At 44.6% G+C, this 17104-nt stretch overlaps 2 protein-coding genes across 2 annotated transcripts in view; one reads left to right on the top strand and one right to left on the bottom strand.

Moving 5' to 3' along the window:
* Positions 1–17104, bottom strand: part of LOC144892212 (uncharacterized) — a 623022-nt gene that overhangs the window by 65797 nt on the left and 540121 nt on the right. The gene's annotated exons all lie outside the window — the stretch shown is intronic.
* Positions 144–15878, top strand: LOC137418808 (actin-related protein 2/3 complex subunit 1A). Its single transcript, XM_068104938.2, has 10 exons — positions 144–287; positions 6451–6531; positions 6812–6916; positions 7033–7255; positions 7363–7470; positions 8461–8670; positions 11171–11246; positions 11361–11554; positions 11740–11830; positions 15682–15878. Exons 2-10 carry the CDS (start codon positions 6468–6470, stop codon positions 15715–15717), a joined length of 1107 nt encoding a protein of 368 aa, XP_067961039.1. The 5' UTR covers positions 144–287; positions 6451–6467; the 3' UTR covers positions 15718–15878.

Raw genomic sequence — 17104 nt, 5'->3', positions numbered from 1 at the left:
GTTGTGGAAATTTTCTCCGTGAATCGATTTCCGGTAAAAAAAATATATTTTCAAGAAAGAAAATTAATATACACTTTACCTTGAAGTAGTCTAATTTTATGCAATAAGTGTCGTTAGTGACTAAACTTATTAAAAATATTATCCATTATATGACGTCAAAATTCAAGCAGAGGGATTGCGGAAGTAGCAGAGAGCGGGACGGGAGCTTCGCGACTGCGAGACCGCGTAGACTGACCAGAGTCCGCGGCCTCTTCCTCTTCGTGCGACCTTTTGCTGCTCGCAGTGAGGTGAGGGCTCAATTGGAGCGTCATGTCGGACGCACACAAGTTACTATGCTACACTACGCATTTTGGTAGCGGTTACAGTGCACGGTGTAATCGTACTCTGCTCATTTCGAGGTCTGGGCGTTGCCTCGCTCGCCATTCCAAGTGATCGGCTTTGTAGATCTACATGAATCTTGAGGTTCACCTCACGGTCACTCGACCGTGCAAAAATATTATAATTTACATAGAATCCAATTGCTTTGCTTTTCGTTTGACTCTATAAAAATATGAATGGACAAGCTTGCAAGACTTTATTTATTTTTGACGTGTCAGGTTTTTTTTTTTGTCAGGACTGATCGAGGGCTTGTTCGAATATTTCAGCGAAGGAATGTTTTTTTTTTATCTGACGAAACGAAAGCTGCTTCCGGTGATTGCTTGAACAATTTTGGCTTTAATTCCGTTTGATATTCGTGCTCTGCCTTTTGTTAATTCTGATGAAATAGTGGTGGTTTATGTGTTCTATGACCGAATTGATTAATAATTTAATTTTTTAATGATTATTATTTATTTATTTTTATTATTAATCATTTATTTATTTTCTTTCTCATTTGGCCAATATCTCAGGCACCTTTTGAGCTCGGAAGCTGATATTTGGACATGAGTGACCAAGTGATGTGGCTATCAAGGATATTTTTGATTTATTGATTTTTTTTTTTTTTTTTTTTTTTTTTTTTGTATACAAGATCGAGGCTCGTGAAAGAGCGAACATTAATCACACAGAAAGACAAACAGACACATAAAACAAATAACATCGGGAGCGGTAGACAAGATGGGGAGAGAGGGGGAAGGACACAAACACAACATTTGAGAGCAGGGACCGAGACACATGGAGACATCGAGAGATCTGTGGGAGGGAGAGGGCTTTGGGGGGGAGGCATGTGAAGGGGGGGAGGCATGTGAAGGGGGGTGGGGGGGTGGGAGAGGTATAAACATATGGACACTGCCAGGATTTCCAGGAAAGAAGTTGGAATTTCAAACAAGGTGGATCTGGGGTGAATTAGTGGGGGTAGAAAAGATCAAGGTTATGGATCGGGGAAGATAAGAGATGGTGGTGAACAGCTGTTTTAAAGACCTGGAGGGAGGAGAGGGATTGAAGGGAGTGTGGGAGTTTGTTCCACAGGTGGGAGAAAAGAGGAATGAAAGAGTGAAGGTGAGCAGAGAGCCGAGATTTCGGCAGTTTAACCATCAGAGGGTTGCTGGCAGATCTTACTATGCTACAGGGTTGCTGGCAGATTAATCAATTAATCAATGAATCGATCAATTATTTAATTATTTGATTAATGACTAAAAAAATTTTATTTTTTAAAGTTACAGATTCTGATGAAATGGTGGTGGTTTATGTGTTCTATGACCGAATTGATTAATTATTTATTTGTTTTATGATTATTATTTATTTATTTTCATTATTAATCATTTATTTATTTCCTTTCTCATTTGGCCAATATCTCAGGCACCTTTTGAGCTCGGAAGCTAATATTTGGACATGAGTGACCAAGTGATGTGGCTATCAAGGATATTTTTGATTTATTGATTAATCATTTTATCGATTAATTATTTATTGGTGAATCAATTAATTATTTAATTTTTTATTGATTAGTTATTTAATTAAATTTCTAAAAGATACATCTTCGGATGAAGCACGAGTGGTTTAGTTATGCTATGAGCCAATTGATTAAGAAAATAATTTGTGATAATCTTTTATTGATTTTAATTATACAATTAATCAATCAATTAGTGCACACCTCTCCCTCCCAATGCCACCTCTATGAGCTGCACTGCGGTATTGCCGGGCTGTAGGATATTTAATTATTTGGCATGGGGGCGGTGTACTTTGAATGTATCTGTACTTGTTTTTCTCTTTCTTTCCTCCCACCCACACAGAGCTCTTGTACTATCTAAGCAACTCTTTGACGTCGCACAAATCCTTTTCCTCAAAGGAAGGAGCTCGTAGTCGCAAAATTCGGCAGGGGTTCTGTCACCACAAAACAATGACTGGCATGAACGTGAAGCGAAAATGGAAGACTGTGGAGTTGCCGGATGATTTGAGAAGTGCCATTGAACGAATGAAAAGGAATTATGTGTGTTTGTTGGTAGACTTTTTTGCTGGCTGGCCGAGGACGGAAGAGGAGGAGTGGGATGGGGAAGAAAAAGGGGAAGTTTCCTTTGAAAGATGCGGGCAACATTTCCCAGCACAGGAAATGAACAGTCAATGTGGTCTCTGTTGCATGCCCATGCAGGTGCATTGTGGGTAATGCCGATGCCAGCATGGTTTGAAGCGTACTTGCTTTTCAGCCAATCGGGCCGCGATGAGGTTCTTCCATCTTGTTCGATCTTGATCAATCCTCTCTGCACCATGGGCATCGATGGGTGGGGGACAGTGGAGGGACATATCCCCCCCACTTTTTACTCGAATATAACATAAAATGCCTTGCTCTGTACGCAGGCCCAGATGCAGGATGTTCTCCAAATATATCATCTAATTATGTATAAATCAATGTTAACTTTCCCCAAATAAGTTATCTCTTAAATCGACACTGCGCTGGTGGGCATTATTTGATAACAGAGAGCGGTATCGGCTCGTGCTGGATTTCATTGGTCCAAGCACGAAGTGCACGATGTACGCATGCGCTAAAAATGTATCACGTGATTCGTGAATACTGAAAGAGTGATACAGGTAGACATTCCCGCTGCAGTGCGGTGTAACTATGTTCCTTCACGTTTTCTTCCGAAGGAGCCTCTTTGCTCGCCCATAGTGAAATTGTTTGGTAACAACCATTTATTTGGTTGTTGTTACATTGGAGAAAGTGCTAACTGAGCCAGAATTGATTACATTTTGGTGAAGATTCGAATCTGGATCCGAATACAAGAGTTTTTAAAGTTTTAAAGTGATTCTTCACCATTGAGTGTTGGGGCCAAAAACGATATTTAGGATATTTCTAGTTTATAAATGTTGTAGTCCAAACTTTATAGACGTACGCACATTGTAATGGTACAGCACTGTACATACTTTATAGACGTATGCACATTGTAATGGTACAGCACTGTACATACTTTATAGACGTACGCACATTGTAATGGTACAGCACTGTACATACTTTATAGATGTATGCACATTGTAATGGTACAGCACTGTACATACTTTATAGACGTATGCACATTGTAATGGTACAGCGCTGTACATACTTTATAAACGTACGCACATTGTAATGGTACAGCACTGTACATACTTTATAGACGTATGCACATTGTAATGGTACAGCACTGTACATACTTTATAGACGTACTCACATTGTAATGGTACAGCACTGTACATACTTTATAGACGTATGCACATTGTAATGGTACAGCACTGTACATACTTTATAGACGTATGCACATTGTAATGGTACAGCACTGTACATACTTTATAGACGTATGCACATTGTAATGGTACAGCACTGTACATTATAGACGTACTCACATTGTAATGGTACAGCACTGTACATACTTTATAGACATACTCACATTGTAATGGTACAGCACTGTACATACTTTATAGACGTACTCAAATTGTAATGTTACAGCACTGTACATACTTTATAGACGTACGCACATTGTAATGGTACAGCACTGTACATACTTTATAGATGTACTCAAATTGTAATGTTACAGCACTGTACAAACTTTATCGACGTACTGACATTGTAATGTTACAGCACTGTACATACTTTATCGACGTACTCACATTGTAATGGTACAGCACTGTACATACTTTATAGACGTACTCACATTGTAATGGTACAGCGCTGTACATTATAGACAAACTCACATTGTAATGGTACAGCACTGTACATACTTTATAGACGTACTCGCATTGTAATGGTACAGCACTGTACATACTTTATAGACGTACTCACATTGTAATGGTACAGCACTGTACATACTTTATAGACGTACTCACATTGTAATGGTACAGCACTGTACATACTTTATAGACGTACTCACATTGTAATGGTACAGCACTGTACATACTTTATAGACGTACTCGCATTGTAATGGTACAGCACTGTACATACTTTATAGACGTACTCGCATTGTAATGGTACAGCACTGTACATACTTTATAGACGTACTCGCATTGTAATGGTACAGCACTGTACATACTTTATAGACGTACTCAAATTGTAATGTTACAGCACTGTACATACCTTATAGACGTACTCACATTGTAATGTTACAGCACTGTACATACTTTATAGACGTACTCACATTGTAATGGTACAGCGCTGTACATTATAGACAAACTCGCATTGTAATCGTACCGCACTGTACATACTTTATAGATGATCTGACATTCTAATTAGTACATAGTCAAATGCGTTTTGTGGCCCCGCCCCCATCAGGCTGATTGACAGCCGTTGTCCCACCCACCCCTCTTGACACTTCATTGCCCAATGTGTAAATATGCAGATACACCTACTTTTCGTGGAATCCTTTCAGCTTATGAAGAATTTGAGGTGTCGTGGATCTTCCCCCACTGTAAAATGCAGTAGATTTGGTTTGAACAAAGTACTGAGCTCAACCCAATGTTGAGTTGCCGTCTGACAAGAAGAATTACAAACGGGATATTTTTGTTCTATCAATTTTGTAGTTCAGCGATGCTGTCCAAAAGTTTAACCCTTTGTGTGCTGCTGTCGCAGATTTATCACAGGATGAAAATTCTTTTTTTTTGAAAACGACATAAAAAGATGCAGCACACAAAGGGTTAATGAGTGTTATTTGATGTGAAATCGTCCACAGACGACTGATTGGTTGGTACTTTTATAGGTCCACAAGTTTGTATCTTGGTAGATTTTATTTTTTGAGGAATTGTGCGTCATTCCTACATCGGAAGTCTTCAGACTTCCTGATATATTGTGAATTCAATTTTAAATTTGATATCAGATTTCAAATTGGTGACTGTGCGATTATATCAAATTCATGAAAATGACAAAAAACATAATCGTCTTCTCATAACCACTTCAAAATAATTTTCCCAGAAAATGTGCCCCCCACTTTTCAATAGCGATCAACCCCCAACCCCCAATCACATTTCAGTGCAACTCTCCTTTCCAATGGAAGTTCATTTTCAGCAATTCTCCTCCACATATCCATTGGTCTCGCCATCTTCCATGGTGCCCACTGGTGTCCAAAACATGGCTTCTTTAGTCAAATGTTGCTCTTGCTTCCCCATAAGAAGCCCTACCCATCGCCAGCTTTGCAATATGTCCTCCTTTCTTACCCTATTTGGCCAGAAAAGAACTTCAGAACCCTTCTCAAACATCTATGTTGGAAGACCGTTTGTTTGCGTTCCATTTTCCTACTCTTCTCGGTGTTTCTTTGGTTTATAATAAGATAAGAGTTAACATCAGAATTTAATAGTTTCATCTCAGTTTTTAGTGATAGTCGTCTGGAATTCCTAATCTTTGATCAAGTTAAACATTGATTGAGCTTTTGAAATCCTCGTTATTGGATCTTTTTCACTTCCTTCCCCCTTGTTTATCGATAACAGATCGGTTAAATAAACTTATGAACTTCCTCTCCCGTTAATTACGATCTTCCTTTTATCATCAGTATTTGTCTTCATTGTCTTTATCTTTCCCACGTTCCCCTTCAAACAATCCCACGTTCACCTTCAAACAATCCCACGTTCACCTTCAAACAATCCCACGTTCACCTTCAAACAATCCCACGTTCACCTTCAAGCCTTCACATTTCCACCACTAGATCGGCACTCGGTATAGCGCATTCCTCCGCCAGGCTGAACAGTTTACGTTGTGAATCTGATTGGCTAGTTCTGCATCCGGATCTTCACCAAAATCGAACTAGTTTGTCCTTGTCACATACCCTACCTGTACACGAAGTTTCGTTCGAATATATCCATGTCTTTTTGTGATATGCTCACATGCAAACAGGGCTGAAATCCACCAATGTCCACCTTTGGCGGAGGTGGATGAGCCTTTGTTCACCCCCGTATTAGCGCGTATAATCGGAGAGTGTAACAATTTAATTTGCAAGGTTAACGGTTGTGGATACGTCCAAGCATAGTGCAGCTTTTGCCTACCTGTCTTGCCAGGAATTCGTTTTGATTGTTCACACGCATGTTCAGTGTTCCCAACAGACCTCATGTCTCTGCACAAGTTCCTGTTGGAACCGATCAGCTGTCACTCGTGGAATAAAGACCACACCCGTGAGTTTGGCGACCATCTGTGCCTGCCGCGGCCCCGCTTGATCGTATAGCTCCTTTGCCGGCAATCCTCTGATTATTTCCACCGTCATATTTATTTTTGGGAATACGGACATACACCTCAGTGTGTTGTCCGGGACGTGGACCCTTTTTATTATGCGTCCTTGCCATGTGCAGCTCTTTCACATTTTATAGCCTTGTCCTACCTACCTTGTTGGATTCGAAGTGATTACAGGTGTTTTAATTATTTATTTTTCTCTTCTGTAAATTTTTGTTTGTGCAGAGCTGGCGATCAGCCCGAATAACCATGAAGTGCACATTTACCAAAAGGACAAGACCCAATGGACCAAACTTCATGAGCTGAAGGAACACAATGGCCGTATTACTGGTAAGATGGCCGCACAACCGATGGTGAACTGAACCAGCAGCGTCCACCACTCACACCCCCACCTCCCGACCGCAAACAAATAACTCTTACCGGTCCTTGTGTTCCGAACCGGACAGGTATTGACTGGGCAGTAAATAGCAACCGCATTGTGACGTGCGGGGCTGACAGAAACGCCTACGTGTGGACCCTCAAAGACGGAGCTTGGAAGCCCATGTTGGTTATTCTGCGCATCAATCGCGCAGCCACCGCCGTCAAATGGTCCCCGCTGGAGAACAAGTTTGCCGTTGGCAGCGGAGCTCGCCTCATCTCCATCTGCTACTTTGAGGAGGAGAACGACTGGTTTGTCCGGGCTTGCCCACTCGCTTCCCTCTCGTGTACGAACGACATGACTCGCTTGTTTGCGCGGTTGTGGTCTCACCACCCCTGACTCGATGACCCCTTTGCAGGTGGGTGAGCAAGCACATAAAGAAACCAATCCGCTCCACCGTGCTCAGCTTGGAGTGGCACCCAAACAACGTCCTTCTCGCTGCTGGTTCTTGTGACTTCAAATGCAGGCAGGAAGGGGAAGTGCACCGGCAATGGGCTGTTTGGGCCACGATTGGCAAATGGAACATCACTCGAATGAATATCTCGAATGGCTGTGACCTGTGACCTTTGACTTAATTAGAGTCTGTGACCCAACATTGGTTTATTTATTTTACTAGCAACGGTACCCGCCCTACGGGCGGGGCTTCAATTGGGAGGCCCAAATGAAAAGGCAAAATATCAGAAATTGAAGGCTTTTTATATTTTAAACGATTTATATAAACATCCGTTGAATCATATCACACGCAAATCATCAAAATCTAAACAGTATTTGTGGAATTTCAATAAAAGCCACAACACTCTTCAATGTTCATATCGGTAAATATTATTCCATAGTTTTTGGAAAAACTGGAAAATTGGAAAAATGGGGAAAAAATTGGAAAAACAATATAGCCTATTTTACTCCAGGAGGTCCCAGGATTACCCACCCAAAATTTTTTTGCGATCGGTTCAGCCGTTTTTGCAGTACCTGGGAACAGACAGACATTTGGTGAACTAGCAATGGTACCCGCCCTATGGGCGGGGCTTCAATTGGGAGGCCCAAATGAAAAGGCAAAATATCAGAAATTGAAGGCTTATTTTATTTTAAACGATTTATATAAACATCCGTTAAATCCTATCACTCGCAAATCATCAAAATCTAAACAGTATTTGTAGAATTTCAATAAAAGCCGCATCACTGTTCATATCGGTAAATATTATTCCATCGTGATTGGAAAAATTGGAAATTGGGAAAACAATAAACGCCTATTTTACTCCAGGGGGTCCCAGGATTACCCACCCAAAAATTTTGTTGCAATCGGTTCAGCCGTTTTTGCGGTGCCTGGGAATGGACGGACAGACAGACATTTGGTGAATTATAGTAAGATTATTCCGGTCGTCGATGTCATTCGGAATATTAGTTGTGAAGTCCAAAAATGAAAAATGCTAATTTTGAATCCTTCATCCAACCCCCCCAGAATTTTCTCTGGCTACATCAAAGAGGTCGACGCCAAACCGGCGACCACCCCGTGGGGAACCAAAATGACCTTCGGGCATATTCTTGCCGAGTTCGGCAGCGGCAACGGTGGCTGGGTGCACGACGTGAGCTTCTCCGCCAGTGGAAACCAGGTAGCCTGGGTTGGTCATGACAGCACCGTGTTCGTCGCCGACGTCAACAAGGACATGGCGTAAGTTTTCCTCTGAGGCCCCGTTTCATTGGTGGGGTTTAGTCTTTAATGCCGCTCTTGCTTTTCCAAAGAGAAAGTTCCTATTTAAACAACTTATTGAATCCTGTCATCACTTGTCACTACAACTTCCTTCAATCACCGACTGATTGCCATCTTTTTTTCTCTCGATACATTGCCTTTTACCCAGATTGTTACATGTCCTATTTTCTTTTTCCTATCACACCGATATACCTTGTGCAAACCCCTTTCTGTTCGGTGTATGGCATTCATTCTGCAAACACTCCCTTTGCCCCCAAATGATTCCCTTTGTTTCTGAAATACAAAACCCTCTGTAAACCATTCTTCCAACCATAATTTGGCATCTAGCGGTCAACTCAACTTCAATTCCCTTTCCTATTCCCGAAAGAATTGCAGGAAACGTTACTTCACAACCCCTTGCTTTCAGTCGACTCCCAAAAAAACCTGAACCTATGTTTCCCTCTGAGTAAAACTTTTCATTTATCATTCTCTTCCATGTGTACCACTTCCAATGTCTTTCTGTTGTGACCTGTCACAGTCATTCAGCCCTACTTTAAAATCAATTGCTCATATACCTTCGAAGGAACACCCAACTCCATGTCCACAATCATTCCTGGGGAATGAAGAATCTCTGTATTTGAGCGTCTATTTGCCAACCCAAACCATCTCCCTGGTCTTATTCCGACCCATATCCAACACATCCTGTGCTCACTCCGCCCCCAGCACATCCTGTGCTCACTCCGCCCCCAGCACAGCCTGCGCTCGCTCCGCCCCCAGCATAGCATGCGCTCGCTCCGTCCTCAGCACAGCCTGCGCTCGCTCCGTTCTCAGCACATCCTGCGCTCGCTCCGGCCCCAGCACAGCCTGCGCTCGCTCCACCCCCAGCACAGCCTGCGCTCGCTCCGCCCCCAGCACAGCCTGCGCTCGCTCCGCCCCCAGCACAGCCTGCGCTCGCTCTGCCCCCAGCACAGCCTGCGCTCGCTCCACCCCCAGCACAGCCTGCGCTCGCTCCGCCCCCAGCACAGCCTGCGCTCGCTCCGCCCCCAGCACAGCCTGCGCTCGCTCCGCCCCCAGCACAGCCTGCGCTCGCTCTGCCCCCAGCACAGCCTGCGCTCGCTCCGCCCCCAGCACAGCCTGCGCTCGCTCTGCCCCCAGCACAGCCTGCGCTCGCTCCGCCCCCAGCACAGCATGCGCTCGCTCCGCCCCCAGCACAGCATGCGCTCGCTCCGCCCCCAGCATAGCATGCGCTCGCTCCGCCCCCGGCATAGCATGCGCTCGCTCCGCCCCCGGCATAGCATGCGCTCGCTCCGCCCCCAGCATAGCATGCGCTCGCTCCGCCCCCAGCATAGCATGCGCTCGCTCCGCCCCCAGCATAGCATGCGCTCGCTCCGCCCCCAGCATAGCATGCGCTCGCTCCGCCCCAGCATAGCATGTGCTCGCTCCGCCCCCAGCACAGCATGTGCTCGCTCCGCCCCCAGCACAGCATGTGCTCGCTCCGCCCCCAGCACAGCTTGCGCTCGCTCCGCCCCCAGCAAAGCATGTGCTCGCTCCGCCCCCAGCATAGCATGCACTCGCTCCGCCCCCAGCATAGCATGCCCTCGCTCCGCCCCCAGCATAGCATGCGCACGCTCCGCCCCCAGCATAGCATGCGCTCGCTCCGCCCCCAGCACAGCCTGCGCTCGCTCCGCCCCCAACATAGCATGCGCTCGCTCCGCCCCACAGCACAGCCTGCGCTCGCTCCGCCCCCAGCACAGCCTGCGCTCGCTCCGCCCCCAGCACTGCCTGGCTCTTTGCATCCACAAATGTAACCAACATTTATCTCTAATTTTTTTTTAACATTCCATTATCTCGAGAAAAGTAGCTACCTGTTGCTTCAACCCATCACGAGCAATCCTAAAGTATGTCATTTCTACACACTTCCTACAGCAATGACTACCCTCTCTCCACTAAGCCCTTACTGCCCACATCAAACATTTGTCATACAGTTTGTAAGTCCCTTCTCCTTGTTCCCCACTTGACTTCTCCAATTCAATCCTAAAATGAAAAAAACCCAATAAACGCCCGACTTGCCCTTAAAATGACGAGTCCTTTAAATTCGCTGACCGGCTACGTCTCGATCAACATCTCAAGTACCGAACAAGTTGATGATGCAACTTTGAGCGAGCGACGAGTTTCTGTTCATCAAATCACTTTGGAAGGGAACACCTGTGAGCTGATCGTGTTGAGTGTATTTCTAACGGAAAGGTTGTTACAATCAAATGTCAAGGTATTATTTTAAACGACCCTCGTCAACACTCCTGGGCCTTCTGGAGACACGGTCACACCACCGCACTGGGCAATGACGATGCTTGTAAGATCGACTTTTCGATCATAAAAATATCAGATTAATCTTTAAACTTGTGATGCCTTTATTTTATTCACCTGTACGTGTTAAATTTTCTGTTGACTGTATTCATGATGGGTGTTTTTCATGTGAAACCAGTGTGGTTCAGGTGAAGGTGGAGTTCCTTCCACTCCTTGCCCTTACCTTCATCTCCGAAGAGAAGATCGTTGCTGCAGTAAGTTGTGCTTGCAGCTCATACTACCACGAGATGTGGCCTTCCCATCTCGGGAGTTTGCGTCTAATTTGTGTCATTAAATATCTTCCATTCCTTTCCCGGTGTCGACCTCAGGGCCACGACTGCTGCCTGGTGCTGTTTTCCTTCAAGGATGGCCAGGTAAACTGTCTGGGCAAGGCTGAGGGGAGTAAGCAGAGCAGTCAGAAAGGGAGCATGTCTGCCATGGAGCGTTTCAAGAACATGGACAAGCGAGCCAACAACAGCGAGTCGGACTCCTTGCTGCAAACGCTGCATCAGAACAGCATCACGTGAGTGTTTTGTCATTTCGAGGGCATTCCCATTGTACCATCTCGTTGCCGAATAAGAGGACATTTCGAAATCCCATGCTGGCAGGTATCGTATCCCACTTCTTGCAGGAAGGATCTCATTTTGGGTGGGGGTTTCGTGCCCAGGATATAGTTTGAGCCCTCAAGTTGTCCTCCTCGCTTTGCAGGCAGCTTTCCATTATCGAAGGCGACAAGAAGAACTGCAGGAAGCTGTGCAGCACAGGAATGGACGGAGCCATGGTTTTGTGGGAGTGCTCGGTACGTGCTCGGTAATTGTAGAGATAAGGGATGGAGCGTTGGTCTTCACACCAATGTCATCCGAAGGATTCCCTTAAGTCTTTATACAAGTCCGTGTACGCTGCAAATGTCCCCATCAATATGTGTGAGGTAGTTTTAAAACACATTAGTATGATGGAAATGCCAGTTCTGGCTCGCTTGACCTTTTGATCCCTAATGTCGAACCACTTGACGTAAGTTGTTGGTTATTTATTTATTTCGAAGCTTTTTGTCCTATTTGTGTTCCAGTGACTGTTTACAAAAAGGAGGATAACTTCAAGGTAGAGTTTCAAAATGCAGTGGTATCTTTTAAATAGTAAATGCAATCAATCTCCTCCATTTCGCTTTGATTTTTTTTGTCATACTATAAGAGTACTGACCCTCTGGGTGGGTCGAATTTGCACATCACTTGATGAAAAAAAAACAAGCGTTACGCCTAGGTCCCCCGTCGGGGAAGTGATGCGAGTTGACAAAGTGGAAGATGCAGAAAACATGCTATGATATGATATTTCGCTGACAAGGTTCAGACATACATGGAGGCGGCCATCTTGGATTTTGACGTGGCGACCCAATTTTCAATAGCGTTCTTCCTTATGCCGAGATACACGCACACACCAGATTAGAAGTTGGTACTTCGCTTATTTTTCAAGATATTCAGCTCACAAGGTTCAGACATACATGGTGGTGGCCATCTTGGATTTTGACGTGGCGACCCCATTTTCAATAGCGTTCTTCCTTGTGCCTAGATACAACCACACACCAGATTAGAAGTTGGTACTTCGCTTATTTTTCAAGATATTTCGCTCACAAGGTTCAGACATATATATGGTGGCGGCCATCTTGGATTTTGACGTGGCGACCCCATTTTCAATAGCATTCTTCCTTGTGCCGAGATACACCCACACACCAGATTAGAAGTTGGTACTTCGCTTATTTTTCAAGATATTCTACTCACAAGGTTCAGACATACATGGCATCAGACATACATGGCGGCGGCCATCTTAGATTCTGACGTGGGTTGTACCCACACACCAAATTCGAATGCGGTCCTTCGCTTACGCACGCATGCACACACACCCGCACGGACGGACGGACGGACACACGGACTGAGGGGAAAACCATAGTCCCCCTTTCGCTCCGCGGTGTGACCGGGGACAAAAAAAGTATATGTGTTTTGCAAGAAGACAATTGATTTTTGCATGGTGAGCGTTTAAAAGGTTATTGATGGTCTCAAGGTCTAAATGGTATGTTCCAAAAGGAGGTCTAAATGGTGTGTTCCAAAAGGTCTAAATGGTGTGTTCCAAAAGGAGTTGGTGTAAGGGGTCTAATCTCTCAAGCATATAAAAAGCTCTAAATGGTTGAGGGTCCAAGTTATCTAATCTGTCTGAAGGATGCAAGGGGTCTTAATGGTGTTAAGATCCCAGGGGTCTAAAGGTCAAAAGGTTCTAGGGGTCTAAAGGGTGGAAAAGGGTGAAGGGATCTAAAGGTGTCGAAAGATTCTTAAAAATAAAAAGGGGCTGTAGGTCTTAGGGTCTTAAGGATGTTGGTGGTCTTGAGGATGTTGGTGGTCTTGAGGATGTTGGTGGTCTTGAGGATGTTGGTGGTCTTGAGGATGTTGGTGGTCTTGAGGATGTTGGTGGTCTTGAGGATGTTGGTGGTCTTAAGGATGTTGGTGGTCTTAAGGATGTTGGTGGTCTTAAGGATGTTGGTGGTCTTAGGGATTTTCGGGTCATAAAGGGTCTTCAAAGGTGTTTTTTGTGGACTTCGTCAAGACTCGTATAAGAGCTAACACGTAGAACATATAATAAAGGGAGCGCGAGACGAGACAGGGGAGAGAGAGGCAAACACAACGACAGTAGAGAACGGGGACCAAGGGGTCTCATCAGTTTAAAGGGTCAAAATTTTTAAGAGGTGCATTCCAATAGTACGTAATTAATAGACATAATCACAGTCTCACAGACAGACAGGCCGTGTTTGTCGTTTTTATATACACAGTGAATGTAGACAAAAACGATTAAACTCTTGAAACCTTGACCCCAATATTTGGATTATTTTCCACCGTTCTTGTGAGTTTTGCCTTTATTTAATTTCTAATCGATTTTAACGATTCCTTTTGAGCATCTTTCCCACTTTGACTTTTGCACCATTTCCCACAGAGGAAGTGGCTGAGCTTAAAGTTTTTCTTTCCTTTTTCCATTTGTTGAACCTATACCCCATTCGGGTATTAACGACCCCATGTCCTTTTCTAAATCGATGACGCACACGCGGATGTCTCGTCTTTATCGTATGGATCATTAAGGAGCATCCCAATCCCCATTTTCAGCAACCATTTTATATTTGGACAACTCATGCTTCCTTACAATCTTACCATTTGTATTTACTTATTTATTTATTTATTTAAAAAAAAAACCCATTTCTCACAATTGAATTCTGATCTATACACTAGCTCGCTTGTCACAGTAGTCACAAAATATCGCGAGATGACAATCTGTGAATTGAATGTTTCGTTTTTATTTCATGTCAACTTTGTATTTTGTGCATCACGAAGAAGATGATTAATTTTTTTTTTTTTTTTTTTTGTATACAAGATCGAGGCTCGTGAAAGAGCCAACATTAATCACACAGAAAGACAAACCGACACATAAAACACATAATAAGGGGAGCGGTAGACAAGATGGGGCGAGAGGGGGATAATTTAGGACACGGACATGTATCTCGTGAGATTGTGACTGGGGACCTGGGGAGAAGGCAGGAAGGTTGAAAAGAGAAGCTGGGAAGGTAGAGAAGTAGGTAATGAGGTAGGAGGAAGTGAAGTTGGTAATGGCATAATATTAAGGTGTATTGGGGAGGAGAGAGGGTTAACTATAACCACTGTTAATGAGGAAATATGTAATGATGCAAGAATTCCTTCTTGCTTTGAAGAACTGGAAGAAAGGAGGATGGGAAGGGGCAGAGAGAGGGGGGAGGGGTGAGGGCTTTGGGGTCTGACTCCTCCCACAATTAAAATCAAGTACCACAATTTTGTGAAGTATCACGGATTGCAGCCTTAGGGTGTCAGGTTCTCATCCCCACTCGTCCACCCCACACATGGCCACCCCCAGTGAATCTAAGTACGGTATATATACCATTATATTGAATTATCGAGGTGTGGTGTAGATGTAGCACAGGTTTGATGGGCCAAATGGCATTCTCCTGCGTCCAAGGTGTTTGTATCTATTTAATACATACGACTTTTTGTCGTACAAGAGCAAAAATAAAGTTGTTCCACAGGAATTTATTCAGGGGCATATTTGAATCTTTTACTTTTTTGACGTCTCAACATTGCCATGATAGGGCTGACAGGATGGCCTAGACACTAGAGGTACGCAAACTTGCCTCTACTGTCGAGCCTGGGTTTGAATCCAGTCCCAGCTATAAACTGCCATTCTGGTGTTTCACAGGCAGGGCAAGACATCGATGTGTGCGCCGTCCCTCGGATGGACGTTAAACCGGGCGTCCCATCTGCCAGCATTCGTTGGTGGACATTAAAGATCCCTTCACGAAGAGTAGGCGAGCTATCGCCAGCACCCTGAGCAAATTACAAATTCCTGCCCTAAGCAGCAGAGGGCATTGCATCAGCGGCACGTCCATTCCCTCAGCCAATGATGCTACCTCGCAGCCTTACATTTCCTTGCAGAAATTGTGTACAAGGAACAAATGTGGAATCGATTGATCAGGTCATTAGTGGGTTTTTTTTTTCTTCTAATATGTTCGGACCCTGTATCATTGACTTGGAAACCAGGCTACATCTCTGGGCCTAACTCATCACAAGTGTGTTCCACTCTCTTTTGCAGAGCTTGGAGTCTGCGATGCGTGCGATGAAGATCTGAGCGGACTGTGGCGCCGGGCACCGGCGCAGCTTACTTTATCCGTCTGACGTAACCCTGTGCTTTGCCATTGCTGGCCGCTCCATTATCGGGATGAAATTTTGCAAGAATTTTTTTTAACACCGTAACCAATCAAGGTATGCAATAAAAAGATTTTTCATTCAGTCTGTAGTTCCATCCAAGCCTTCCTGAGGTTAAAGGTGATGTCAGGAATTGCAAACGTAACGATCCGTAACAGAAAAATGATTTGCAAATCGGAATGACAAGTCGACAAGTTTTCCATCCACATTCGCTTTATTTTACACTTTCTACACAAGCCACAGCCTGTCCCCGCTGTATTACAAAGAAAGCTTCCGTGACGATGGATTCCAGCAGGAAGAGGCAGCGCTGCCCATATCCAAGAAAGTTCAATCGGGTTAGGCTACGAATCTTACACAAATATATAATATAAATCATGTTCATATACAACATCTCGATAAAAAGGACGGGAGATGCCAAGGTGGTGGTGCGGACCGAGGGACATAGGTGAAGACTGTCATGCAGAGATTACAAGATTTGCGAACTTCGTACATCCATCAGTCTTGATCCACAACTTGCTTCTTTCGAGCTGGGATTGTGGCCTCGAGACGACGCAGACGAGGGATTTGAAGCCAGCACGGCCACGCGCAACAAGTTGAGGATTCGCATCGATAGTCAACAAAACGGATGACGACGGGGAACGTGAACAATCGTGGCCCGATGGCAGCCGGGAAGGTACATTTCCCCCGAATGCTAAATTGACGCGCACAGACACACGACAGTTTCTCGATCCTGAAACTATGCACGAGTGTGGGAACATGTCCGAGTCCGAAAATACACGGAATTTATGACCAGACGTCAAGCTTTTGTTGAAAGGCGGGATTATTTAAGACGGACGATTCGGCGTGTGAGATTCCAAAACGGAATTGAGCACCGGCAACCCATCCTAGAAAGATTGGTGTGATCTACTGGACATCGATTGGCCTTACCTTTAGCGGAGCAAAGATACCGTTATTGCGGAGAAAAAAAAAACCTGGGAATTGCCTCCTTTTTGCACTTTCTGCACCGGTAACCATTGGCACGCCACGCTTGGTCTGCCTCCCTATCAAGACGAGCCATGATGATCACGTTGCGTTGATCATCACGATTTCCCTCCCCCCCCTAATAGTCGGAAATGTGCCCACAAGCCATTCCAGATGCAATTGGCGGCCAAACTCGTCGCAACAGAAGTATCAAACGGCCGCTCGCGCAAAACTAGCCAACATCGTAGAAACTCAACGAGCAATTTGGATGTCAAATTGGTATTGATGCCACCACGAACCATTACACGGCTTTGGTTGCAAAAGGTCGCTTCTGTGAGCAAGCACGTGCG

The sequence above is a fragment of the Myxine glutinosa genome, chromosome 5 (assembly GCF_964187855.1).
Source record: "Myxine glutinosa chromosome 5, kmMyxGlut1.1, whole genome shotgun sequence".
Lineage (NCBI taxonomy): Eukaryota > Metazoa > Chordata > Myxini > Myxiniformes > Myxinidae > Myxine > Myxine glutinosa.
This window is presented reverse-complemented; position numbering and strand designations above follow the sequence as displayed.